The sequence below is a fragment of the Neolamprologus brichardi genome, chromosome 10 (genome assembly GCF_056152115.1).
Source record: "Neolamprologus brichardi isolate AB-2024 chromosome 10, ASM5615211v1, whole genome shotgun sequence".
Classification (NCBI taxonomy): domain Eukaryota; kingdom Metazoa; phylum Chordata; class Actinopteri; order Cichliformes; family Cichlidae; genus Neolamprologus; species Neolamprologus brichardi.
The window spans coordinates 600,523-623,011 of NC_142113.1; the positions used below are offsets into that span (position 1 = coordinate 600,523).

General features: G+C 40.8%; 1 protein-coding gene across 4 annotated transcripts in view; it reads right to left on the reverse strand.

The window, feature by feature from the left end:
• Positions 1-384: 384 nt before the first annotated feature.
• dlg2 (discs, large homolog 2 (Drosophila)) overlaps positions 385-22,489 on the reverse strand; it is a 154,240-nt gene continuing 132,135 nt past the window's right edge. For 2 of the 4 annotated variants that reach the window (XM_087846994.1, XM_087846992.1), the window contains 10 exons: positions 13,991-14,105; positions 13,476-13,652; positions 10,810-10,885; positions 9,354-9,450; positions 7,969-8,019; positions 6,841-6,942; positions 5,170-5,342; positions 4,856-4,965; positions 3,388-3,479; positions 385-903 (listed from right to left, as the gene is read on the reverse strand). In XM_087846994.1, the coding sequence (XP_087703120.1) occupies positions 797-903; positions 3,388-3,479; positions 4,856-4,965; positions 5,170-5,342; positions 6,841-6,942; positions 7,969-8,019; positions 9,354-9,450; positions 10,810-10,885; positions 13,476-13,652; positions 13,991-14,105 (1,100 nt within the window). In that variant the 3' untranslated portion in view covers positions 385-796. Of the gene's footprint in view, positions 904-3,387; positions 3,480-4,855; positions 4,966-5,169; positions 5,343-5,791; positions 5,816-6,840; positions 6,943-7,968; positions 8,020-8,933; positions 8,980-9,353; positions 9,451-10,809; positions 10,886-13,475; positions 13,653-13,990; positions 14,106-22,489 lie in introns of all 4 variants that reach the window. The other 2 variants (XM_087846991.1, XM_087846993.1) reach the window with 2 other exon arrangements.

A 22,489-nucleotide genomic window follows, 5' to 3' on the forward strand; every position in this document is an offset into this window, starting at 1 on the left:
GTGAAAAAGCTTTTTGGATGAGAAGTGAAATGTCTTCACGAAACCTAAAGAAGTCCAGTTGCTTTTCTTTCCAAGCTCCATAGATCACATTACACTAATCTCTTACATTAAATATGTTCTATAAAGGACTTTTGAATCCCAGTTGAATTTACAGCAAATAAATCTCTGCTTTTGGAAGCGATTTTATTAGGAAAATAAAGTGTTAGCTTTCTGAAGTCTGAACAGCTGTCTTTCTTGATTCAGCATCGGCACAGCAGGATAAATGTTCCCGCCGACAACAAGAAACAACAAAATAGTTTTCTCACAAATGTTTAGTGTCATGTCAAAAGAGTAAAGGTAGTCATTTAAGGTAGAAATGATACTATAAATAAACACAAAGCAAAGCAGTGTTCAGCAGTATTTACTAGTTGCAGTGTGCAGTGACAGTAAGGATGTCCAGTCACCGGGTTTCTCTCCATTGCTGACAAAGCAAAGACATCTGCACCATACATGCCACCTTCCACTTTGTATTAATGCAGCTATATATCCCAAATCTATTTTGTTTTTATCCTTTTTGTTTAAATAAGAAAAAAGCAAATATACATTGTGAGCTAAAACTTTATAACATTTTTGTGGTTTACATTCAGGAACATTTAGGTTAAGTGAAAAACAAACAATAATCAAACACAGGATCAAATGAACAAATAAAAAAAGCCAACTTATTCACAATATGTATTTATAAACACTATTTGTTGCCAAACAGTTTTCATATTACTAGATCCTAAAAGTCCAGACTGCCTTCCAGCATAATGAGCTATTATACTTTCTCCTTTGAGGGGATCCAGATATAAGGTCCTGAATGTTCTTCTATGACCTGTTTGCAGTGGGTATAAATGTCCTCCAAGGTTTCTCCTTGAACCAGTGCTGCAAATAAAAAACATATGAATGAACCTTCACAGATTCATCAAAGTTTGATGTTTTTATTCAGGAAGCCAGGATTTGAAGATTCCTGACGTACGCTGGTAGGATTGAAAAAAACAACAACAACAACCTCAATCCCAGATTTATATGAAGTTGATTCAAACTGGGGGATTTCAACTGCATTTCCTTTTCCCCAATTGCTGTTAGATTTGGTGAGTTATTTAGCGTCTCTGTTTAGCTTCTACAATTAGCTTTTCTATGAGTCTTGTGGTCCATGTACTGGAGATGAAGAGCAAATGTAAACAGGTTGTTGGATGTTTCTGGCCCACTGCTGAGGAGACTCGTGTTTCCAAAGGACATTTTGCTTTGGCATTCACTCTCCTAACCTGTCCATCACAGAAGAAGAATATGTATATCACCCTATCAGAGCACTTCGCTCTCGCTCTGCAGGCCTACTTGTTGTTCCTAGAGTATTTAAAAGTAGAATGGGAGGGAGAGCCTTCAGTTTTCAGGCCCCTCTTCTGTGGAACCAGCTTCCAGTTTGGATTCAGGAGACAGACACTATCTCTACTTTCAAGATCAGGCTTCAAACTTTCCTTTTTGCTAAAGCATATAGTTAGGGCTGGACCAGGTGACCCTGAATCCTCCCTTAGTTATGCTGCAATAGATGTAGGCTGCCGGGGGATTCCCATGATGCATTGAGTTTTTCCTTTCCAGTCACCTTTCTCATTCACTATGTATTAACAGACCTCTCTGTATTGAATCATATCTGTTATTAACCTCTGTCTCTCTTCCACAGCATGTCTTTATCCTGTCTTCCTTCTCTCACCCAAACCAGTCACAGCAGATGGCCCCGCCCCTCCCTGAGGCTGGTTCTGCTGGAGGTTTCTTCCTGTTAAAAGGGAGTTTTTCCTTCCCACTGTCGCCAAAGTGCTGCTCATAGGGAGTCATAAAATTGTTGGGTTTTTCTCTGTATCTATGAAGCGCCTTGAGGCGACTGTTGTTGTGATTTGGCGCTATATAAATAAAATTGAATTGAATTGAATTGAATATGAGGGATGTGAAAGCACACTACAGTGAAAGGCAGCCTTGATCCTTAGACTGTGTACCGGTGGATTCATGCCAACATCCCTCTGGGGGAGCATGACATGATGCTCATATGGCACATTTTTCAGTTATTGGCTTTGCTTGTGGAAACATGTAATTCCAGCAGTGCTGTCTGTAAACGGAAAGCATCAACAGTCCAGGTAAATATTACACAACCTTGTGATACATAGACTTCAGACAGAGTGATTCATATATTTTAAACACTAGACTGCCATCAGTGCCCACAGTTTTATTTTTTACATGATTTAATTTCTTTATTTATGCATTTGTAGACTGGATGGAGTTGGATGGTCTTGGCTTCTTCAGCACAATATACTGCATCTGTAATGAATGTCCTGAATATCACAATAACGCATTCACAGCATTACACTGCTTCAAACAATTACAGGAAACCTTTTAATCAGAATATTTAGCAGAATGTGTTGTTGGTCTGTTTCAGCTACTTTGGTGTTAATTAGCCTCGTGTGCACCAAAGGCCCAACAATGACACGACTCTCAAGCAGGAACGGTTTAACTTGTGGAGGCCACTGACGGTTTTTTCTGACCATTTTCTTTACTAGTTTGCGTTTGTCCAGGGTCACAGCATGAGCTGATACCTGGACCCTGCTGAGGTTACATACAAGCCTGTGGGGGCCACATAAAACACTACCCAGGTTGAGTTGCTGGAATGAGAGTTTGGTCTTCGGTAGGTTGATAATTTTCATTTCCATCTTTATTCAAGGAGGGGATGGAGAGTGTTTTCGAGCGTGCAGCTCACACTCCTCAGCCTCCTCGGGAAGGTTGATGTCAGAGTGTTGGACGAGGAGACTCCATCCTTTAGTTAAACCTCAGATTCAGTTCAATTTAATTTTTCATGTCAATCTAATTCAGTTTTATTTATCTACTGTCAAATCACAACAGTCGCTTTATATTGTAAGGTAAATACTCCAGAATAATCCAGAGAAACCCAACACTCAGAGGGCCCACTGTGAGCGAGCATAAAGTAAGAGATGGCGTCCGTCTCCCAAACTGGGAGCTGCTTCCTCAGAAGAGAGGACTGAAGGCTCCGTACGTCTTTCAGCCGTACTGAGAGGTTTAGTTTTCCAATTTTGTGCGTCTGGTGACATCGTGAGCTCAGACCAGACCAACAGAATTAGTCTTTAAATGATTTGTAAAGTTTCTTTCTGTTTTTGATGTACATCTTTCAAAACTTCAGCAAAGGTAGAAAAGTTACACATGCTAAAATCTCTACAGCGTGCCGTTCTCCTTATTGAGGAGTAGAAGCTTTTTCAGTTGTCTGACTTAACCAATACTGTCACTGATGAGCTTTGGATTTAGACACTGTTCAAACAACGTTTGAGCTGCAGTGATTAATATAAATGGTTTGTTTTAACACTGTACCTGTAAAGAATTCACCAAACTCCTGCTCAAGCTTCAGCGCCCTGTCAAAGGTCTTCTGGGCTTGTTCCTCTGACAGTCTCTTATTCATGGCCCTGTACACACACACACACACACACACACACGCACACACACACACACACACACACACACACACACACACACACACACACACACACACACATGCACGCACGAATAGAAATGTGCGCATCAAACAGGTTTTCAAATCAAACACACCGTCTCTTATTTCAGATTAAGATGCCTGGACATTTCTGTTTATTTAACATTTCTGTTAATATTTTACAGCCCGGCCTTCCTGAACTAAGCTGTTTGACTTCACTGTTTCCTGGACAGAAGATGTCTGTGCACGTGTCCATCAGCTGCTAGTATTGCATGTCTGAATAGTAGGGGTGCAACGATACTTGTATCGATATTGAACCGTTCGATACAGTGCTTTCGGTTCGGTACGCATATGTATCGAACAATATAAATTTTTAATTTATTTTATCAACTTTCCTTCTGACGATGCTGTCTGTGTTGAGCGCTCAGTGGATCTGCGCTCGACAGTGCAGCCTAGGCGGAGTAGTCGAACGCAGATTCACTGAGCGCAGCGCAAGCTAGCAGACAGAAGCTAAGCTCGTTGCAACATGGCAAATTGAACCTCCCCCACCCTCATTCAGATCTGGCGTTTGGAACTATTTTGGTTTTCATGTGACGTATGACCCTGAAGGTAAGCGCGTCATGGACTAAAGTAAAACAGTATGTTGGATGTGCCACGCAATGCTCAATTACATTGGTGGGAACTAGTGCGTTAGCGCAGTTAGCTCGTTAGCGCAGTTAGCTTGTTGATGCCGTCCAGCCCCACGCACAGGGCGATCAGCGGTAGCTCGTTAACGGAGATTTGCCGTGTTGTGGCGTTAACGTCATTTCAGATTAACGCTGACAGCACTAGTGGGAACACAACGAATATGACTGCACATTTACTCCGACATCATCCTAGTGCAAAGACAAGTGGAAGCAGACAAAAACAACAAGCACGCATGCTACAAACTTTACCCGAGTCATTTAGACAGCCGTTAGCACATGATTCTCCTTATGGGGACCTGATATGTTTAATATGCTGCTGAGAATATAGCCCAGAAGAAGCGTATAGTAGAGCTTTTATTTTGAAAGAGACATTTCTCTGTAATAAACTCTCTTTTCCAAAGATGAGGGATTTCTCGATCAGATTTTTATCCCTTTGTTGTTTCAGCAACACTAAATTTAAAAGCTGTACTCTTGAGTTAAAATATATATTTATAATTTTAATCAATGATAAATTAAAAAAGCATGAACATTTTTTTTTGTATCGAAAAAATATCGAACCGAACCGTGAATTTTGTGTATCATTGCACCCCTACTGAATAGTGAGGGGGGGGGGGGGGACGACCTCTATTGGCAGTGTGTGACAAAAGACCACATGAATACTCACATTAATGAATCAACAGACTTCGGTTTTATGAAGATGGCGATGGGATAGAGTTGTGCTACTTGTAGTCGTTTGATAGCATTTCCAGAAACATCCAGGATGCAGTGTTTACCCTGAGACAGAAGCACAGAGCTGTAGCACACAGAATCACACGAGCTCTCACATTAAGATCATTTTAAAACAACTCATGTGTTTCTAAATCGTCTTTGCTTTGCTTTGCTTTCTCAGAGAATACATTGCCCTCTGCACACCTATTATATTTAACTATATTTTAAATGCTTCTCTGTGACGCTGCTGGCAAACAGATCAAACCTTACCCTCTCAGCCACGTATCTGACAGAGTGGACGCTCGTTCCATAGAGATTATCATTATACTGCCCAGCCTCGATGAACTTGTGCTCTTGGATGTCCTTCTCCATCTGTTCCCTCGACATCACAAAGTGGTAATCCCGCCCATCTGCCTCGTAGTCCCTCCTTGGTCGAGTGGTATCTTCAGCATGAGCAGGAACATTAACTCTTAGTAACTTTACATTTGCTATAATTCTGATAAATGAATAAGTAACTCACTCACATTTTACAATCCTCACATTAACTGTTAACATTAACTAACAAATTCACCTTTAAATCCAACAGAGATTAAACTGGAAACATGGGATAACACTGCTAGCACAGCACAGCAATAACACAGTAATGCTGGGATAACAGTTTAATAATGAACAAGTAAAATACTGATATACTTGTGATTAATACAATACATTAACAGAAGTCTGTATTATTAGTGCACCATAATGATACAATAATAATATCAATGACAGAAATTCCACATTATACACAAACTGTGGTTCCAAAAAGATGAAGGGACTTGTTTATGGGAACTACTTCACTTTAAAGGACTTTCTAAACAGGAAGTTGAGAGAATCAGTTCATGGGCTCACTTACCTTGGTAACCTGAGCGGTTAGCAGCTTTATATGGTTCAAAGGGTAAATTCAAATAAGAGATGGGTAAATAAAAACATGCAAAATCAAAACTGCTGCAGCTGATGACAAACACAAACAACTGAAGAAGAAGGAGGCTGATCCTGTTGGGTCAGCTTGTGACTTTCTCTTACAAACCAGCAATACCCGAGCCACTGTCATTACATTAGGTAATATTTAACACGAGGTTCCTGTGTGGAGGAGATTACAAGATCTATTCTCACAATGGAGACCATATATACTTGGTTTACTACAATGAGAAGGCTGGTCGCTCACTATGTGTTAACAGACCTCTCTGCATTGAATCATATCTGTTATTAATCTCTGTCTCTCTTCCACAGCATGTCTTTATCCTGTCTTCCTTCTCTCACCCCAACCAATCACAGCAGATGGCCCCGCCCCTCCCTGAGCCTGGTTCTGCTGGAGGTTTCTTCCTGTTAAAAGGGAGTTTTTCCTTCCCACTGTCGCCAAAGTGCTGCTCATAGGGGGTCATATGATTGTTGGGTTTTTCTCTGTATCTATGAAGCGCCTTTAGGCGACTTTTGTTGTGATTTGGCGCTATATAAATAAAATTGAATTGAATTGAATTGAATTGAATTGGTGCAACTTGTGTGAGCTGTCCCTCAGCTACTGATTGAATCGCTGCAGTTTTTTATCCATTTTCTTAACTGTTTGTATAATTTAGGGGCAGGGAGCTGCTGCCTGTTCCAGCTGTCCAAGGGTCAAAGGTGAAATCTACCTGAGCACCAGCAGAGTGAGACAGACAACCACTCTCACATTCACACATACTGTATTCAGACATGCTGTAGAATGGCCACAGACATGCATGCTAACCAAACATGTGTTTGTGCTGTGGATGGGAGCCTGAGAGAGCAGACAGTAGAGAACATGCAGACTCTACACAGAAAGGTCTCCAATGGATGCAGACGTAGACATTTCTTCCATTAAGCTGGAATACTAATCTGTAATGTCCACTTCATCCTTACATTAGCAAAGCAAAGTCAAATACGTACGCGGCACACAGGATCCAAACTTGTCTGGGAACTCCGATATGAGGTCATCGTTGATTCTTTCCTTCATGGGTCCCAGGATGATGACCGGTCTGGCATAGTTAACTAAAGCAGAAACACAGACTTCATAAACAGTCAACTCTTAGAGGACCGTAGCTTTAGTTATGTTGTCATCTACAAAGGATGTATCGATTCTTGTAATAGAAAAATGAATAAATAGTATAAAATCTGTAGAGTAGACAGCAGCAACTGGGAAACTGTTTATACACTTTGATTTCACATGCGCGGCAGTTTGTGGTGAGAAAATGTATTAAAACCATCCCTGACTTTGTTGGGCTGTTTAACAGAAAAGAGGAATAATATGGAGTTTAGGCTGGCACACAAAAACTGTTTGTAAAAAAAATACATATGAAACTACATTTTAACAAAATATATAATTTCAAGAAGCCATAAAAACAAAAAAACAATCAAGGTGTCAGAGTGGGCTGTGGGCTGTCAGAGTGGGCTGTGGGCTGTCAGAGTGGGCTGTGGGCTGTCAGAGTGGGCTGTGGGCTGTCAGAGTGGGCTTAACCCCAATGCATCCACCCGTGTGACTGTCTGTGAATGTGGCGTGTGCAAAAATTCCCAAAGCCCGAGAGAGCTGTGACGTGTTTGTATTTAAATCAGCAACTTGAAAGTGAAGCTCATTAATGCTCAGTGGCTGATGAACGTTTGCTTTAAGGACACAAAAGAATGAATAAATTAAGTGAAAAAAACCCCACAACCAATACAGCCTTTGTTCTCACAACATCACACAACTAATTGTCCCCAAAAATCAGAACAGAATTGGGAAAAGGCTTTTAAATCCACTGCCCCATTTTCCTGGAAGAATCTGCAGGAGGAACTGAAACTGTCAGAGTTGGTTATGTTGATGGAGTTTAAGTCCATCTTTAAGGAACGAGACAATAACTTTTTAATTTTGCTCTTAACTGATCTGTTATTGTGTATTTTTCACGTTTGTGCGGGATTTTGTATTTGTTATGTACTTATGCTGCCATGATGCCAGGTGTCGTTTGGAAATAAGATTTTTAATCTTTTTTTTGTTTTTTCCTGGATAAATAAAAGACGAATAATAATAAAGTTTTAGCTTACCTTCATGACGCATCACTGGTTCATATGAGAGAATCACTTCCTCTTGACTTCCTGTTAGGATATTTCACAAAATACAGTGCTATCTTTAGCTATCAGGATTTGTGGGCAACAAAGAAAAACCATCAAAATACACGTAACAGCCTGAGATAACTCTAATAATCAACATTTTATTCATGTTCTACATTTACTGATATTTTAGTATCTTCTAAAGTTTACAAATGAGAACTTAAACGGTGGTTTCAGGGATGCGTTTGTGTTGTCAGTGCTAATAATCAGCTCATTTAGGAAACTCTTAAAAACATAAAAACTTCTTGATTTGAATTTTAGGTACTGAAACATAATTAAATACTCTCAGTATTTAGCAATAATCAAACCACTGGACATAAACACAAACCCGCAACGCTGAAACACGAACAACAGCCAATCACATTTTACTGTAGAAGGCCCAAACAAACAGATGTAACCGTGGCAACCTCTAAGACTGTCATTCAAGCTGCTCATAAACGAAAGCACCATGCAAACATGCATGAAACAATATCCACACAGTGAGGCTGGAATAATAAAGATCATGCTGGTGGAGTCGTGACAGATCCCAGTGGTTCCTCCTCAGGCCGAATGCAAGGTCATAACTGTGTCCTGCAGAACCTGCCTAACAAATCATGCAGTTCTCAGATAATGCAAACATTACAGACGCGCCAAGGTGTAAATGGCTCAAGCCACCGAAAGCATAAAAACTAACCCAATATATGTATAATAAGATTTCAGTAGTTTAATTTAAATATTTGTCCTCTGATGCATTTTAAACGATTCTTTAAAGATGGTTACTTGAAATCCTTACATGACATTATACAGATGTTAAACATTTTTAAACCTCTGCCACATGTCATGTTTTAGTGAACCAAGAAGCAAGATAAAGCCAACAACTGCAGCATGCAGCAATGCAGGCAGAAGAACAACCAACTTACTTAATGTCTTTGTCCCATACCCATCATCACCTATCCCCAGGATGTCCTATTGGCCGTCCACAGAGAGCCAGAGCAGAAGAAAGAGAGCAAGGAGGACAGCCACAACATAAGCAAAAGGTGGAGGAAACGAGGACCCACAGATCTGTCCTTCTCAAAACAACGAGCGGCCAGCAGGGAAAATACCAAATGTTGGACCTAGATGATCTCTGAAGGGAAACTGGGTCCTATAATCTCACCACAGAATGAACAGCAGGGATTATGAGAGCAGTGATTATCGCATTTCTGCATCAGGAAAGGCAGAAAACCAGGATGACTGCAAAGAGCCTCCGTGAGGTTCCCACGCTTGGAAACACACCTGTGGTTTCCCTCTGACGTGTGACCTACGCTGACTGCATGAAATGTGTCTGTGAGCTTACTTACGGTCTGAATCACTGCCATCCTGCTCACCATCTTTGTTCTTGTAGAATGGGAACTTTCGTGTAAAGATGAAAGTCTTTTTACGTTTGTCAGTGAATGACTGCGAAGGGAGAGAGAGCATGGGGCAAACAGGTGTGTCATTGTCATGCAGACAAAACTGTTGGCAGGAAGTAGAATGTCAAGAAGTTAAGTGTGAATCTGCTGCGTGTTTTCATTTGACCATGTGAAGCTTTGAGCCGAGCTCAGACAACAACAGCGATATTTAAAAGGACCGAGCTTCTTCTGCTGTACTCCTAAATAAATCAGTAGGAGATTGCACACTTCTTGACATGCCACCCGTTTAAAATAAAAGCAAAGTGAGAGACAGTTACCAGAACATGCCATGAAAAATAAAATATAAGACAGAGGTTCATACGGACACGTAAAAACATGCAGTAATAGAAGGAAAAGATGGAATCTGAGAGGATGACAGCTGAAATAACCTGTATGTATGATGTGTGTCTGTGTAAATAAACCACATCTGTTTCCAAAATGAAGTTGAGCTGATAATTCACAGGTGGTGCAGGTTTGACTTGTGGGAGGTAAGATTAATAAATGAAGCACATCTACAGCTGTGAGAAAGGGTTTGTGGCGCTTTTCTACTCGGAGCAGTCAAAGCACTTTACACAACTTGCCTCATTCACTCTTTTCCATGTGAGTGCTCTCTAGCTAACATTCATACTCCGATGGATGCATCGGAGAGCAACTTGGGGATATTGCCCAAGGCTTCTTGGCTCGCAGACTAGAGCAGCAGGGATCGAACCACCAACCTTCTGATCAGTAGGTGACCTGACTACCGAAGTCAACTATACACAGAAACTACTTGTTTTTCATGTCAAGTAATCACTCACAGTGCCGGCTGGAAGAATGAGTAAGCCCCTGACTTCAGCTAGCCAAAGACTCCTGCATGATCTACAACACTGAGCAAAAAAATGAAAATGCTCAGTGTTATATTTGGAAGTTAAAAGCCTGGCAAACCTTTACAAGCCTGTAAAGTGTGGTGGAGACCACCCTGGGCCTGCGCACATTGTCATCACTGGATGCAACCAAAAGTGAAATGTGGCAGGAGAATGTCGGGGCAGGAAGTCCGTGACCTGAAGCTTAGTAGAGGTTGCTGATTAAACAAGGTGCAAATCAAAGCACAGACGTAAAATATCAAGAGAAACAAATACAAATGAAGACGTTTTACAGAAGAAATGATCTGATGGACTTTTCCAAAGTTAAGCTTTACTCGCCTGTACTGGAAGTGATTACTTGTTTGTTCAATGAAGGCATAAAAATGTTTGTGTTAACTTTGTTTGTATTTGTTTGTATAAACAGCTCTGCAAAGATTTAAAGGTTCAGCTTCTTATGCATGTTCAGTTCTGTCTGAACTAGCCTGTGGATCATCGCACTAATTTCCACTTTGCAAGGTACTCACCGCTTTGGACTCAAACGACCCCAGCTTGGCGTTGAATTTAACAGTCTTTAGACGTGCCCGCTCTTTCCTTTCCACCCTGTTGAGGAAATAACTAGTCATTAAGTTATATATATAAAGTTTAGCAACTGTGAGCAGAAGAAGTCTTAACAGTTTCTACTCTACACGTGCTCCTGCCCTTTCCAGTGATCACAGCTAAACATCAGCAAACATCAGGTGTGTGGCAACACACTGCTTATTGAATCGGGTTCATTGTGTGCTTCCTCCTGTCAGCCCACTTTAACTGCTTTACTTTTCTATTGCTGATCTTACCAGGACCTCCTGATACTTACTGAGCACCTGCGCGCTGAAGCACCAGAAAGTACCTGAAGTTGAAGCTTGTTTTAACAAAGGGGACAAAAAACTAATAGCTGTCCAAATACAGTATCATGGCCCTGCATTTGTACACTGCTGAATGAAATTACAGGAGCACTTCAAAGCTAACATACAAGCTCCTAGTTGTTGCATCCACATTCACCTTGCATGAATTTAACAAACCTGCATCGCTTTGTTCTCAAGTTCAAAATAATGACTTCTATTTTTTTAATTCAGTTACATTTTATTTATTTGGCACCAAATCACAGCAACAGTCACCTCAAGGGGCTTCATATTGTAAGGAAGAGAGCCAGAGATCAAGAATCATTAATGATTGATTATAGTTTATTAACCCATGATGAGTGAAAATGCCCAGTGCATCATGGGAGTCCCCGGCAGCCTATTGCAGCATAACTAAGGGCCGATTCAGGGCAACTATATGCTTTGTCAAAAGGACCTCTAACCTTGAGGTCAAGGTCACCAAGTTTTTGGTGGACACACCAGTTGCATCACTTTCACTCCCGTGTCTTTGTTCTAGTTTTCACACTCACAGGATTTTCAGAAAATTGAGGCCGAAGTCACCGAGATCCAAACTCGTGTGAGATCTTCAGTAACGCCCACACTAGCAGTCAAGTTTGGACACGTTTGATTCTTTATGCTTCTTTGACTGTTTACATCGTAGATTCTCACTGAAGGCATCGAGACTATGAACACATGAGGTGTTTATGTAGTAAACAAAAAGTGTGAAATAACTCAAAACATATTTTAGATTCCTCAAAGTCGCCCCCTTCATGCCTGGATTGCTTTCAGGTTATAGCCTCCCACAGGTGACTGTGGAGGCGGGGCTATCAGCTCACACAGCCTGGAGCTGTGTTTGGGCTCAGTGTCCTGTGGCTGCAGGATGCTGTGGTAGCCATGCTGGGTCAGTCTGCCTTCAGGTTTGAATAAATCCCCAACAGTGTCAGCAGCAAAGCCCATAGATACCATCGCTCACCTTTTCTGTGTCACAAAGACACGGCAGGTGGAACCAAAGGTCTCAAATTTGGGCTCATCAGACCAAAGCACAGATGGTCTAATTCCTTGTGTTTCTTGGCCCAAACAAATCTCTGCTTGTTGCTTTTCCTCAGTCGGTTTCTCAGCAGCTGTTTGACCATAAAGGCCTGATTCACACAGTCTCCTCTGAACATGCAGAGATGTGTCTGCTGCTGGAGCTCTGTGTGGCATCTATCTGAGCTCTGATCTGAGCTGCTGCTAACTTCCTGAGGCTGGTGACTCGGGTGAATGTATCCTCAGCAGCAGAGGAGACTCCTGGTCTTCCTTTCCTGAGGCGTCCTCATGTGAGACAGTTTCATCGTAGTCTTGATGTTTTTGTGACTCCACTTGGGGACACATTCAAAGTTTTAGCAGTTTTCCGACTGACTGACCTTCAGCTCTTAAAGTAATGATGGGCTGTTGTTTCTCTTAGCTGATTGGTTGTTGCCATAATATGAATTCTAGCAGTTGTTAAACAGGCCTGTCAGCTGAGCACCAACCTGACTGCTGCACAACACAACTGATGGTCCCAACGTCATTAAGAAGGCAAGAAACTCCACAGATGAACCCTGACAGGCTCACCTGTGAGCTGAAACCATGTCAGGTGACCACATCATGCAGCTCACTGAGAGAAGGGTCAATCACGACAGGACGGAGGGAGACACAGTAAACGAAGAGGGAATCAGGGCAAAGAGGAAACACCTGGGGGAGACTATCAAAGTAAAACTGGAAGTGCGAGAAACACGCACTGAGATGCAGACTGACGAAACCCAGAGCACAGAGGGAGGACAGAGAGGGAGAGACGTGTAGGGGAGAACACATGTGAGAGAGACGAGGAAGACGAGGAGGGAAACTTGGACTAAAGGAGACGAGACAAGCGAGCAAACACAGACATAACTGGGGAACATACGACATATTTGTGACACGAATCAAAATTCAAACCTAAAGTGAAGAAACAAAAATCCCACTGGTGACAAACGGTTTCTGCTCTTTGATAATGAAAACATCTTTCTGGCATTTTTGTGATTAAATCCTGAAACTTTGTTTGCTGTATCGATGCACACTTTCAGATGAATTTGACTCTGCACCGATGTTCTTCAGGACTGGGAGACGTTATTGTTACTACGAAGGTCTGCAGCTCTTTGACGTCCCTGAGGCGACTATTGTTGTTGTTGGTGATTTATAAATAAACGTGAATCAAAAACAGCCTGTTTTTGGATCTTGACTAGTTTAGAAGAAACTAGTCATTAGTATTTTCACACATTAGTGTGTTCACTTCTTACCGTCTCTTGCTTGGGATGACGCCCATTTCCTCGCTGTCACCATGTGGAGTCACACGGCGAGCCTGCCACCACTCGTCATCGGAGGCGTTGATGACATGCAGGATGTCCCCAAACCTGAAGCCGAGCCCTTGGCTGGGAAGGCCGCTGTCCTTTGACTTTTCATAGTCAAAAAGTGCTCTAGTGCACGAGAGAAGAGCAGCAATACAATAATAATCCTGTTTCTTTGCAGTGACTTTTATTCTAAATCTAGAGAAACTAGCTGCAGGATTTCAGCAGTTACTATAGTAAACAGTGAATGTGTTTCTGTTTCAGTCACACGTCTCAAACCTGATTTGAATATCTGCATAAATCTTCCTCTTAGTCAGACATCTATGCATGAACATACAAGCTTACAGAAGTAAACGACGCACAAGCAGCTTTGCTGTTCAGCCTGGGACGTCCGACTTGTGCAGATGTTTTTTCATTTTCTGCATTCTTTGATTTACCACAACCATCTAAAATCAAAACAGACCCACCTGACATAGAGGGATCTTTTCTGATTGGTTCGCAGGGATCCTGACCCGGAGCTCATGCTGTGGTTCATCATCTGTTCCCGCAGGTCGTGGATTTTGGCCTCAAAACGTCCGTACTCTACAAGACAAGGTTAGCGTGGATCAGCACTGATGAAGGTGTTGAGTCATTATCTTTAATGGTATTTGCATTTAGATATAGTTTAAGGTGTAACTGTCACTGTAAGGTTGTGTCTGTTTATTATCAGGCCTTTGAGTTCCCTTGGTTCCCCTCAGCTGTGTTTCCTGCTGTTCCCTCTCTATAATCACCTCGTGTGTACATATCTTCAGCTGTCCTCATTATTCTCCATTATCAGTGTGACGCTTTGTCTCGCGCTCACTTTTATGCAGCGCTTTCATCTAAAACACACAGAAACACACAGTCTCTTGTCTGAGGACTTTATAACTAATAAACACTGATGTTGTGCCATCAGTGTTTATTAGTTATAAAGGTTCAGGAGTTCAGCTTCGGGCCAAGAAACAAGCAGAGAAGTGTACAGTATATAACTGTCTGCACGTTCAGTCTCATGCTCAGTTTCCACTTGTGCTTTTTTATATTGTCTTGGTTTCTTTCTCCCTGGTGTCACATCTCAAATCTGTGTGTCAGCAGTGCACAGAAAGGGAAACAGCATCTCTCTGCACTGGGTTCAGCAGCATTCATACCTGACCTATGACAATAGAAACAAAGGTATTTATCCCATTTCAGCACATCAGCAGCAGGACAGTGTCACAAGCTGCTGAATAATACAATGAGATATATAACAATACAAAGAAATAGGAGACAAATTCTCTGGTTTCCTTTTTTACGTCTAAAAGAGGAGACGTTCTTTCTAGGGGTGGGTTTTAATAATCGATTCATCGATTCTGGCTTGGATAACGTGATATCGATTCATTAAAACCCTGAATTGATTTTTTTATATAAATGTATTTTGCCCCAAATTCCAGAATATCAGGTTAAACCTCACAAATTTTCAAAAAGCACCAAACAGCTAGAACAGTAAATGAGAGCAGGAACACGGATTCTGCACAAAGATGTAAAGCTCGACCCGCCGACGCATCAGGATCAGTGAGATGTGACTTTCTCACCGACGGCTCGGACACGGTCGGGGCTGAAAGCCGACAGCTCGCTGATTCCAATGTTTCGGCGGGTCGAGCTTTGTGTTCACGCCCTTTATGCGCTGATTCTAAAGCTGTTAGTTTGATGTCTCTCCAAACAATATTGACCGAACCAGCAGCAAAAGAAGATCCAAACTACGCTTCACATAAACATCGTCATGAACTCACTCTGACTTTTGCTGTTTTGCTTCCACCAGGATAAAATCACACTTCATGCACAGCTCTCTCTCTCTCTCTCTCTCTCTCTCTGTACTGTTTCCTGCATTATTCGCTTGCTTGTTACGCACAAGTCTACCGTTGTTTACAGGCTGTCGGCCGATGTTTTTTTTTGTTTTGTTTTATATACTTCTGAAAAAACCTAATTTCTGCCGTTCAGTACTGAACAAATTTAAACTTTTTAAAATTATGCAAAATGCAAAACGCCATGTCTGTAAGCTAAGCTCTAAGCTGTAGCTTCAGAGGTAATTTTCATAAGTTGATTAATGGTTTTCTTTAGTTTTTGATGTACTGCAGAATATTTTTATAAAATCCAGGCCAGGAAAACCTTCATGTTTTTCTGTTTTATCTTCAGCTACTTTGACACAAAGGCCTCTGCTGTGATGTTCACACCTTTGATAAAGTCTTGCGAGTGTCAGCTTCCTTTTTATAGATACAAAAATACGTAAATGTACTGATCTGAATTATAATATTTCTGACTGTCAAAATTTCCCAGATTTAAATCGAATTGAATCGAATCAATTCTAGAAATCAGTGACGATACCCAGCCCTAGTTCCTTCCCACTGCTGCTCATAGAGCATCACATGATTGTGGGGGTTTGTCTGTTTCTTTGTGCTGCTATAAAAAGCACTTTGAGGCAACTTTTCTTGTGATGTGGCGATATATGAAAAAAGGAATTAAAAAAATAACACTACCTTTGAAAACATATTTGTATATTTATATATGCTGATGAGGACAGAGTTTATGCGACAGATGTTACAGACGGGTGAGGCAGGTGAGAGGCAACACCTGAAGGGAGCAAAAGAAGAAGAAGGACTGTGAGTCTGACAGTGTCTCAGTGTAAAATCACTGTGGCTTTATTGTTGTAGGAGTTTTCTCACTAATACTTGACCTCTTTTTTAAATAACAGGAAACTAACTAAACTACTAACTACGAGGAGACAACACTAAGTTTCTTTGTTTCTTGTTTTTTGTAAACATATTGTTGGCAAATTGCTGCAAATTCTTTGGAGACCCGGCAGCGCCTCACCCAAATACCCTGCTCCACAGACCCTAACTGTACTTCCTGTTCCAGTGCAGGAGGATCCAGCTCTGCACTGGACATGTTGACTCACTTTGGCAATAAGTGAGTCACTTACTGACTTTCCTGTTTTAACCAGAAACATAAAAATGTTAATATTAAAGCACTAATTTATTGAACACTGTTTCACAGACAGTGTTTGGTGCTCGAGCCCAGCGAGCTAAACTCGTGAAGGTGAGGAAGCTGAAGTTGATATTAGGAAAGTTGCTGAAATCATAACAACTTTTCAGAATTGTAATAAATGAGCAGAAATATTGACAATGTTTAAAATGTAACAGATGTGTTTTTAAGAACAAATGTCCATGGTGTGAGTTATGCGTAGTTCATGCTTCATGATTGATCATTCTTGCTTGATGTTTGACATTTAATAAGTTTTCTTTGCGTTTACAAAACAAATATAAAAAACAAATACATGGTTTATACTGTTGACAAAGGTGAGACTGTCTCCCGTTATATCTGAGCGAGGGTAGAAGGACAGAACAGCAAGCTATTATGTTTAAAGTGTTGCAGCTAGCAAATCCCTATTTTTTATCTTGTATAACTCATTATTTATATTCACAATCACCTCATAGTTATCACACGTTTATATTTTACTACACAAATATGTATTACAGAATGGAGGGTTGAAAGAAACTGCCACAGCCATACAGCACAAGGCCATAGGAAAATACTGGACAATGTGAGGTGGACACACTGGCTTTAACACACCACTAGGGAGGCAGCGTCCCACCCAAGTCCCCAGGCCCAACCCTGATTAGCTTCCAAGATCGAACAAGATCTGGAAGCTAATCAGGGTGTATAATGTGTAATGTATTTATATTTCTCATACATTCTTATATATTTCTATACTGTGTATTGTGTATTTTGTTGTACAGTTATTTTATTTTCAACTTTAATTTATATATTTTATTTTATTCCTTCCTAGTTAAATTTACCCTTCATTCTAATTTGTGTTGTAAAGTTATTTCATTTTTACTTTAACTTTAATTTTTATATTTTATTTTATTCCTTCCTTTAATTTTCATATTTATTTCCTATCTTATTCATAGCCTTTATTTTTTTCTTTAGGTCACGAGCAGTTGTGTAAGCATTTCACTGCATATCGTACTGTGTATGTCTTTGTATGTGACAAATAAAATTTGAATTTGAATTTGAATTTGGTATGACCATGATGGAGCCTTTACTGTGTTTCACTGATGGCTGTATACACTCACTGTTGTAGCTCCTCTGTATATACTGATGACAACTTAAACTTTATACACATGTTTGTTTCACTTCGTGACTTCTTGACAGCAGAAACGAAGACAAAATAAGACACTTCTGATGAGACTGATGAACAGCAGATAGATCAACTGAAGGACCAGACACGTCTTTCAGGTCCTGTGTCAGGTTTATTAGCCAAACGTTTTGGCTAATAGCTCTAAAATGTTTTAAATAAATAATCGAAGCGACTGTCTAAAAAGCGCCCAGTTGTAGATTTTAATTTGATGGAGATCAGGAATGTTTTTTCAGGTCATAAACCTGGTGGAGGGGAGTAAACATGGTGATGAAATCAGTGGCTTGAAATTTAGCACAAAATCAGTTTAAAGAAGCAGAATGCTTGTTAAATGAGAATTTATTACCTAATTACTTCAACAACCTTCAACAAAACACAGCACTTTGCAAAATATGCAAAAAAATTGCATATTTCCCTCCTAATGTGGGAAACCACAAACTTGTTTCACCCACCACCTGAGGCAGAAACACAATCAGGCTGTGAAGGAGCAGAAGCTCAAATGACCGAAGCATCACCAGCTGCACTTGCTGGTTGCAATCCACACGGCAGAAACAGCCAATGGTGGAAACTGCTGATGCAGTTACACGTTGGAAAAGCAGGTGGTTCACGCTCGACCCAAGATACAAGAGGCCAAGGTATGAAATACAAGCACTTTCTTGTTTAAGTACTTTCTGTTTACTAATTACACACACTGAGTCTGTTTTGTCATAAATATGATTATTATCTTGAAATGATCTTTTGATATCATTTTGAGGCTACATCGCCCACGTCCACCCCCAATCACCTGTGCAGTACTCTCAATAAAAATCCTTCCATTAAAACCAATTATTACCTATTTGAGGAAGCAAATTGTTTTAGATTTCTGATCAGCTGATCAACACTTCCCTGAGTCCACGTAGCTCCTAGAGAGGAATTCTGATAGAAGATAAGATTAAACTTAAATCTCATTAATGAGAGACAGACTTAAGTGTTTTTAAAGGGGTCGTTCAGGGAGAATTTTCACATTAAATGGGAACTAAAAAATGCTTTGGTTCTCTTCTTCTTCATTTGTGAAACACCGTGGACGTATTCGACGTATATGCTGCCTCGGTGAATAAACTTCACAATAATATATTTTCTTGAAATGCTGTAAATTGGTTTGCAAACATCTTCAAACACATATATTCATTCTGGCTGTTTCATTTGCTTGTGTATCAGGTGTTTCCAATGCAGATATTGCAATAAAGAAACATTTTTACACTACAATGAACTCTTTGTCTGACAAAGTGTTCAAGAGTGAAAACACTTCTGTGAGATTCTTACATTGCATCCATTCAATATAAGTGCATAGCTGCTAATTACGTAGGTGTAAGTTTACATACCCTGCAGAACTTTCAGACAGTATGGATGATAACACAAACCTTTTCTTTCACTCGTTGTTGGCTGACGCCATTTATTGTCAAACTGTGGTTACTCTTTTTTTTAACACAACACAAACTACCCAAATGACCCAGATCAAACGTTTACATACCCTGGTGACTTGCACACAACTTGACACAGAAAGGTTAGAAAGGCTATGAAATGTCACCATCGTCACCTGTGATGTGTTTGCTTGTGATCAGCGGGTGTGTATAACAGGTCAGTGACTTTCTGGGCTCCTGACAGACCCGTGCGTCTTTCATTCACTGATGTTATTCTAAGTCATGAGGAAAGCAAAAGAATTATCAAAGGATCTGCGGGAAAAGTTGGACTTTATAAAAAAGGAAAGGTATATAAGAAAATATCAGCAGTGTTCAAACTCTAATTAAGAAGTGGAAAATTGGGGTTCTGTTGAAACCAAACCACAGTCAAGTAGACCAACTAAAATTTCAGCCACAAGTGCCAGAAAAACTGTTGGGGATGCAAGAAAAAGTGTACAAATAACTTCAGGCTTAATACAGGACTCTCTGAAAATGTGGCGTGGCTGTTTCAAGATGCACAATAAGGAGGGACTTGAAGAAAGATGGGCTGCATAGTCGAGTTGCCAGAGGAAAGCCATTACTACACAAAGTATTCCACTTACAATATGCCAAACAGCACAGAGCCTCAAACCTTCTGGCACAAAGTCATTTAGAGTGATGAGACTTAAACTGAACGTTTGCCAGCTTGGAGAGGAGTCAACAAGGCGAACGGTGAAAGGGCCACCATTCCTGATGTGAAACATGGTGATGGACAGCTGATGTTTTGGGATGTGTGAGCTACAAAGGCACAGGATATTTGATCAGAATTGATGGCAATAGGAATGCAGTAAGCTATTGTAACCCACTAAAATTTGCCTCATGAAAATGAACTGCTGTTACCAAAGAATGTCAGTAGGTGGCACTATGAGATTGTTTAGTGCTTGTGAATTTAAGTTGAGAACTATAGAGAAGGAGAATAGCTCTAAGGCTACGTATGCTGGTCGGAGCTACTCACCGAGTTTTTCTTTAATCCTTGTTCAAGAAAAAGGTTATGTGTGAAGACACAAATTGGATTTTACTCTTCCGCTTGTTGGGAAACGCGGACACTTTTTGTTGATGCCGATGTACCTCTGTTTTTGTGTTTTTTGTTCATTTCCGGTGAGTTGACTAACTGCGCTAGCATAGCAAGCTAATCGTTAGCTAATCATTAGCTTAGTATAATGTAAATTTCATGTGTTCCTTTTAAGTGCTGTATTATCTTTTTATTTCTTCACTTGTGAATGTTTTAAACCAGGCTAAAGCTAGTAGGTAAGTTTTATTTATTGTAATGAGATGATAAATATGAGCAGTCTTTGGCTAAATAGTACTGCGACCACGTTTTGCACTTTCCTCGTGCATCAGTAATGTACATTCTCTTAATTCACTGGATTGATGTGACTGCTGTTCACAAAATATGAGATTTGAGTTAAATTTGTATGATGTGGAAATTGTTTTAAGGTTCTTTGATTAATTTTATTATTGATTGCATTAAGTCGTTATATACAAAGAGTGAGAGACATTTGGTCACTAGTGTTGATTAAGTTGTTATATGATATTCATGTAAAATATGTTCACTGCCCTGTGCAGGTTGGTTTTTTTGTTGGAGTCTAAAGTTGCGAGCCAGGATTCCAGATCCCCAGCTGCGATGCAGGAAAGATTTCCAGCCTACTTAGAAGTGACAACTGCGTTACTTCTTGACAGATAAGCTTATGAGATCTCAGAACAATACACTACCCGGGTAGTACTACTAACATTAACACTATACACACACACTCACACACCTGAACTGAAAAGACTGAAAAGAACTCTGAACACTGAACTCTGAACTCTAAAACTGAATACACAGACTGACAAATATGGACTATTGGAACTGTTGCGAACTGTTGGATGACTGTTTTTGGTTTTGTTTTGAATAAATGTTGACTGTTCTTTTAACTGTGTGTCATTCGCTCCTTAGTCGATTCCTAGAGACCATAAGCCTAAGATCCTAACTTTCTCTACATTCAGTAGTGGTAAAGTATCGTGTGTTACACTATCAAAAAAGGAATTTTTTTAAAAATTGAGTAAATTTTGCATTCATCAGCCTGGAAGCTGCAAATGTGACGTACTTGGACATTTCAACATGACAATGATGCAAAACAGAAGGCCAGGCCGGCCTGTCATTGGCTACAGCAAAATAAAGTGAAGGATCTGGAGAGGCCCTGCCAGCCTCCTGACCTCAGTATCATTGAGCCACTCTGAGGAGACCTCAAACTTCAGTTCATGCAAGACAGCCCAAGAAATACAGGAACTGGAGGCTTTTTGCCAGGAAGAATGGGCAGATTTACCATCTGAGAAAGCCTCATCCACAACTACGACAAAATACTTCAAGCTGTCATTGATGTTAAAAGGGGCAATGCAGTAAGAACTGGGTATGTAGGTGGGGTAGTTTGTGATTATTATCTAAAAAGAGTAAATACAGTCGTTTGCTTTATTGAACATGTGCTCAGCATCAGTTATAACATCGGGTACGACAGCTAGGAATAAAACTGGCACTAGGCAGCCCTGCCACAAAAACATATCAGATGGGCAACATGGGCACTAACATAACCCAGTATATAGAATAGAATAGAATAGAATAAACCTTTATTATCTCCGGATGAAAAATGTGGGTGTTACACAGCTCCAAGGGGAATATAAAATATAAAAGGGAGACACAAAGTGGTCCTATATACATAAGCAACTGAAGTTCGTATATACAGATAACGATGTACAGAAATATGTATAAAACGTACAGTGAACAAACAAGCTGGTGAGTAAGATGACCAAAGGATGTTAAACTGTGTTATAGAGTCTGACAGCTGCTGTAAGAATGACCTGTGGCGGCGCTCCTTCCTACACTGTGGGTGTAAAAGTCCACTGCTGAACGAGCTGCTCGGTGTTCAGTCTCATGCGGGGGGGGGGGGGGGGGGGAGGTGATGTCCATGATGGATGTTAGCTTAGACAACATCCTCCCCAACCTGCTCGATGGACTTCAGCGGATGGTCCAGGACAGAGCTGGCCCTCCTGACCAGTTTGCTGAGTTAGGTCTACTCCCTAATAGGTCTACGCCCACAATGGCGGTGTCGTCTGAGAACTTCTGGAGATGGCAAGTGTCCGTGTTATAACTGAAGTCTGCAGTGTACGGGGTGAAGAGGGACGGAGCAAGTACTGTTCCTTGTGGGGCCCCCGTGCTACAGACTACCACCTCAGACACACAGTCCCACAGTCACATACTGGGATCTAATGGTGAGGTAGTCAACAATCCACGAGGACAATGATGGTCCACTCCCTTTCCCTGC